The sequence below is a fragment of the Chiloscyllium plagiosum genome, chromosome 45, assembly GCF_004010195.1.
Source record: "Chiloscyllium plagiosum isolate BGI_BamShark_2017 chromosome 45, ASM401019v2, whole genome shotgun sequence".
Lineage (NCBI taxonomy): Eukaryota > Metazoa > Chordata > Chondrichthyes > Orectolobiformes > Hemiscylliidae > Chiloscyllium > Chiloscyllium plagiosum.
Window position 1 is genome coordinate 3,386,542 of NC_057754.1, and position 6,313 is coordinate 3,392,854.

Here is a 6,313-nt window from a genome sequence, read left to right on the forward strand (position 1 = left end):
TGGGGAGGGGGTGGGGAGGGGGAGGGTCTGACAGATGGGGCGGGGCTGACAGAGATGGGGAGGGGCTGACAGAGATGGGGCGGAGCTGACAGAGATGGGGAGGGGTGGCAAGTCAGGATTGTTAATCGTCTTTTTTTTCAAAAAGTACTTTGAGTTGCGGAGCTGAAGTCTGCCCTAAAATCAGCCATGAACTGGTAGAACAGGCTAGCAGGGCTGAATGGCCTCTAATTCAATCAGTCCCTTTCTATACAGCAGGAGTATGCCTGTCCTATCCTGCCCCGCCGAGGGAGGTGTGCAATGCTGGCTTTGGGTCACCCACAAAGCTTCCTATTTTAACACCCAGAAAGTGACTGAACAGGCAGGCAGTGGATGCTCTTGGGCGAGGAGTAGCACCGAAGGGCTGAATGGCCTCCCGTCATAAGACGGAATGGTCGAATCCCCGAGTCACATGCGATACCCGGGAACCAATGGCTGAGCAGCCGTCTTCCCCTTGCGACTTGCTTCCGCATTCGTGAACGTGACGGAGGGGTGGGAATCCCCTTCATTGTTCCGATATATCGCTGCTGCGTCACACAGGGGCTGTAATACAACGCATTCTAGGGGGAACCCTACCACCCTTACCCCCTCCTATCACTCCATTCAGCTCCCGGGGGCTGGGCCAGGTGAGTATTTCACCCTGACTGCAGCACTAACAGCAAGCTCTGAGTGAATCTCAGGAACTAGCCCTTCCTGAGTAAATTGCCACTAGACTCTTTTCTTTCTCCCCCCCCCCCCCCCCCTCATCTTGCACCACCTGAAAGTGCAAAGATCTCATTCCTCAGAGGAATCTGCCTTTTGCCCGATGTGTCTGAGAGATGGTGAGCCCTGGTATGGCTCGGACACTCAACTGCAAGGCACATCGCCACCTATGCTTAAACTGTGCCCTTCTTTTGCTGGCACCCACCAAGTGGGCACTGGGGTTGAGTTGGAGCACCCCGTGCACCCTCCCCACCCCATGCAGATTTTCGTTTTCCACTATGCCACCGATGGCCACTGAACCCCTTTGTTCCTCTCCCTTTCACCATTCCAACAGGCAGAGGGCTACTTCAGAATCAAGGATGGAGTCCAACCCTGTTCCAATGACCAGTACCAGAGAATCGGTCAGTGGAACACTGGATTTCTGTGCCCATCTCTTGCCAGGGAACAGACCTCTCCCAGGTAAAGCTAAGTAGCTGCAGAGAATTCTCAAAGGAGAAAGTGAGGTCTGCAGATGCTGGAGACCAGAGCTGAAAAATGTGGTGCTGGAAAAACACAGCAGGCCAGGCAGAATCTGAGGAGCAAGAGAATCGACGTTTAGGGCATAAGCCCTTCTTCAGGAATTCTCAAAGTCAAGGTGTTGCCTGGGTGGGTTGCAACAGAAAGGGATTAGCCGGATTCCCCCGTCCAGGCCCCACAAAGTGGCCAGATTCTGCATCGGACTTTCACCTCCACCACAAGTGACCCGTGGGGTAGATAAGGTGAACTGGAGTGGTAAAGATGTGAAGGACCCCTGGAGTGTGAGTGTAAACAGAAGGAGGGCAGGGTGCCGGCCTGCTGGAGGTGTAGTTCTGCCTGCTATTTATAGAGTCCTACAGCACAGAACAGACCCTTCGCTCCAACCAGTCCATTCAGACCATCATCGCAAACTAAACTAGTCCCACCTGCCTGCTCCTGGCCCATGTCCCTCCAAACCCTTTCCTATTCATGTACTTATCCAAATGTCTTTTAAACATTGTAATTGTACCTGCATCCACCACTTCCTCTGGCAGTTCATTTCACACACAAACCACCCTCTGTTTAAAAGAAAATGTATCCCTTTATGTCATTTTAAAATCTTTCTCCTCTTGCCTAAAAATATGCCCCCTTGTCTTGAAACTCCTCCACTTGTGAGGTATAGATAAGGTGAATGGCAGGTGTCTTTTCCCTAATAATTTTACAAATCTCTATAAGGTCAACTCTGAACTTGCTACATTCCAGTGAAAAAGTACCAGCCTCTCCTTATGTCTCAAACCCTCCATTTTCATCAACATTCCTGCTAAGTCTCTTCTGAACCTCTCCAGCTTGGTAATAGCCTTTGTATAGCAGGGCAATCTGAACTGTCCACTGAGCACAGAGTGGAAACCGCCAGTCTGTACTTGTCCCCAGGGGTCTTGGAGACTGTGGCTTTCAATAATTTGCAGAGATTGCTTTGGTGCTTATTGAACATACATTCTGCAGGGGCCATGGGACAGTGTGGCTTAGGCGAATGGGACTGACTGGATTGGTGCCCAGAGAAGATGGACTGAATGGCCTCTTACCTCACCATAGTCACATCTTGGTCAATTGCGCCTGCAAAATGGTGGCTGTGTAGCCAACAATACCGTGTGCAATGGCTGTAATCACTCCTTGACCAATTCTGCCCACAAAATGGTGGCTGTTTTTCCAACAATACCGTGTGCAGTGGCTGTAATCACTCCTTGACCAATTGTGTCCACAAAATGGTGGCTGTATTGCAAACAATGCTGCGCCCAGTGGCTTCGCTTCCTTGGCCATGAATTGGGGAATGAAACAGCCTAGGGCCGTGCCAGTTGCTATATCAATGCATAGTCTGTCTTCCTGTTGCAGTGTTCCCCTCCGGCTCTTCCATCAAAAGGTGCAGGCATGGACCCAGACGTCTCTCTCATGGCCCACTGCCCGCCCACAGGGGGGCTGACTCAAGAGCAGGTCCAGGTGGAGATTTCGGCTGAGTATAACCGCCAGGTCCTCCACAGCCACGAGCAGAAGATCGCTGCCATCTGGCAGCAGAGGAAGCAGGAGAAGCCGTGGCTGTTCAACGGAGCCAAGTTCCGCATTCACTCGGCCCAGCTGGAGGGCGGGGAACTGCTGCTGCTGAGACTGGGCCTGACCTGCTACAAGGACTACCTGGGCACAAACTGGGCGCCCGAGGCCCGGCTCCTGCAGGAGCGGGGCGTGGCAGACTTTGGCGACAGCCAGGCCTACCTGGCAGAGCCGCTGGGGGTCGGCGCCATGCTTCACACGGCCGACGACTGCTTTGTGTTCCTGAGGAGGAGCGAGCGGGTTGCTGAGGCAGCAGCGCAGGTGGACATTCCGGGAGGACACGCAGAACCCAAGGTTTGTTCCTCCAAACAAAAAAATCAAAGCAATCGCTGAGGCAGCCACTCAACCCAACTGGTCAGTGATTAGATTAGATTAGATTACTTACAGTGTGGAAACAGGCCCTTCAGCCCAACAAGCCCACACCGACCTGCCGAAACATAACCAACCCAGACCCATTCCCCTACATTTACCCCTTCACCTAACACTACGGGACAATTTAGCACGGCCAATTCACCTAACCTGCACATTTTTGGATTGTGGGAGGAAACCGGAGCACACCCACGCAGACACAGGGAGAATGTGCAAACTCCACACAGACAGTCACCTGAGGTGGGAGTTGAACCCGGGTCTCTGGCGCTGTGAGGCAGCAGTGCTAACCACCGTGCCATTGGTTTCCTCCCGTTCTATCTACATCACCTCTGCCTTTCAACACCCCCTTTTGGAAAGTGCTCCTTACTCAAGTCATCGCCCTGCCTCCTCTCCTTCATGGGAGGGCGGTGGTGCACCCAGGAGACCATTCAGCCTGAAATTCCGAAAGATTTTGATCAAGCGCTCTCAGAGAAGAGGCAGTTGAAAACAATAAGGGGTTTTTGACAGGGTAGAGAGGGGAAACTGTTCGCAGTGGCAGGAGGGTTGGGAGTGAGGGGGACACAGATTGAAAGCAGTTCACACACGACGGAGAGGGGGAGATGGTTTAACACAGTGGCGTTCCGCGGTGTGGGAGGTGCTGTTTGTAAAGGGCGGCGAAGCACATTCAATTGGAAGTCGAGCTGGATAAATACTGGGAAAGATTACATTTGCAGCACAGTTGGGGAAGATCGAGGGAAAGTCGGTGCATATGAATGAGGGGCAGGAGTAGACCACTCAGCCCCTCTAAAGAGGCTGCTCCATCATTTGATAAGATCATGACAGTGTCATCTATCCACTTATCTGATGAGCCCCTTTATAAAAGCCCCCTGCCCAGGATTGGAATCCAGGTCTCCCATGTGACACACAGACGTACTAACCTCTATACCGACACGGGACACATTGGAGAGCTCCTCTAGGACAGGCATGAAGGGGCTGCATGGCCTCCTCCAGCCTCATATCTTCAGCCATTCATGCCAGCCTCTGCCATCACCTTCAACATGAGCTATCCGCGCTCTCTCTCCTTACAGGCAGCCGTGAAAGGAATTCCGGAAGATTCCATTCAGGTGCAACACTTGTCGGGGGAGCTGGTGGTTCAGGAAATATTTTCCTCCATTCTGGGCGAGATCCGAGATGAGGTAAAAACAGAAGATGCTTTGAACGTCCTCCGATTGGTGGGTGGGGGAGGGGACTCAATGCCGTCAAGCTAACTCCCTCGAGGGCACTGACAATTCCGTGGGGCACACTTTACCTGTTGCCCTCGAGAGCATACTGGCGAGGTAGCACACAGAGGGCAGTCAGGAACTAACCCTGTCGCTGTGAACCCAGAGTCACATGTGAGATCATACAGAGAGGTTGACTTCTGTGGAGCAGTGATACGTACAAACATAAGAAATAGGAGCAGGAGTAGGCCATTTAGCCCTTGCCCTGTTATTCAGTAAGATCATGGCTGATCTTTTAGTGGACTCAGCTCCATTGTGGGCGGCACGGTGGTTAGCACTGCTGCCTCACAGCGCCAGGGCCCCGGGTTCAATTCCCGCCTCAGGCGACTGACTGTGTGAAGTTTGCACGTTCTCCCCGTGTCTGTGTGGGTTTCCTCCGGGTGCTCCGGTTTCCTCCCACAGTCCAAAGATGTGCAGGTCAGGTGAATTGGCCATGCTAAATTGCCCCTAGTGTTAGGTAAGGGGTAAATGTAGGGGAATGGGTGGGTTGCGCTTCGGAGGGTCAGTGTGGACTTGTTGGGCCGAAGGGCCTGTTTCCACGCTGTAAGTAATCTAATCTAATCTACCCGTCCAATCACTGTAACCCTTACTTCCTTTATTCGTCAAAAATCTATCTATCTTTGCCATCAAATCATTCAACAAGCTGCCTCACTGGGCAGGCGATTCCACTGATTCCCAACCCTGTGGGTGAATAAATTCCTCCTCAACTCAATCCTCCATCTTGCTCCTCCCATATTTTGAGACTCCGCTTCCTAGTTCTGGTTTCAGTAGAAACACCCTTCCTGCTTCTATCGTATCTATTCCCTTCATAATTTTACATGTTTCTTTCAAATCCATTCCTCATTCTTGTAAATTCCCATGAACGTAGTCCCAGTCTGTTCAATCTGCCCTCAAAATCGGCACCACACCCTCCCTTCAGCACTGAAGCTCAGTTGCAGCAGTGTGTACCATCGACAAGATGCATTGCAGCAACTCATCAAGGCTTCTTGGACAGCACCTTCCAAACTATCTGGAAGGACAAGGGCAGCAGATCCCTGGGAAACATCACCCCCTGCAAGTCCCCCTCCGAGCCACTCACCATCCTGACTTGGAAATGTAAAGTCGTTTCTCCAGCGTCACTGAGTCGAAGTCCTTGATGGTGTTCTGACACTACGTGGACTGCCGTGGTACAAGAAGGCAGCTCAGTCCCTCCTCCTCAAGGGGCAATTAGGGATGGGCAATAAATGCTGGGCCTTGCCAGCCACACTCTCATTCTGTGAATGAATGAAAGAAAGAAAAATATTCATTAATTTCTGTCCTGAAGAGATGTATTCTGATTGTGATTGTTATAGCCCCTGGTTCTAGACTCACCACAACAGTGGGTGTCAAGGTCCCACATTGTGTACCTTATCAACCTCCCACCAAAGTCCTGAAAATCTCCATTGAATCACTGCTCAATAGAAATCTGACATTTTGCAACATATTCGTATGATCTCACATTTGAGTCTACTCTTGCTCAGTGGTTAGCACTGCTGCCTCACTGCGCCAGGGACCCGGGTTTGATTCCAGCCTCTGGCGACTGTGTGGAGTTTGCACATTCTCCCCCTGTCTGCGTGGGTTTCCTCCGGTTTCCAAAGATGTGCAAGTTAGGATGGATTGGCCATGCTAAATTGATTAGATTCGATTCCTTACAGTGTGGAAACAGGCCCTTCGGCCCAACAAGTCCACACCGACCCTCCGAAGAGTAATCCACCCAGACCCATTTCTCTCTGACTAATGCACCTAACACTATGAGCAATTTAGCATGGCCAATCCACCCTAACCTGCACATCCCTGGGCACTATGCACAATTTAGCATGGCCAATCCACCC

The 6,313-nt window shown here is 51.6% G+C and overlaps 1 protein-coding gene across 9 annotated transcripts in view; it reads left to right on the forward strand.

The window, feature by feature from the left end:
• The window catches only part of nudt22 (nudix (nucleoside diphosphate linked moiety X)-type motif 22), a 41,809-nt gene that overhangs the window by 29,173 nt on the left and 6,323 nt on the right, over positions 1-6,313 (forward strand). For 4 of the 9 annotated variants that reach the window (XM_043682636.1, XM_043682638.1, XM_043682641.1 and 1 more), the window contains exons 2-3: positions 2,623-3,129; positions 4,272-4,379. In XM_043682636.1, the coding sequence (XP_043538571.1) occupies positions 2,659-3,129; positions 4,272-4,379 (579 nt within the window). In that variant the 5' untranslated portion in view covers positions 2,623-2,658. The other 5 variants (XM_043682639.1, XM_043682635.1, XM_043682642.1 and 2 more) reach the window with 5 other exon arrangements.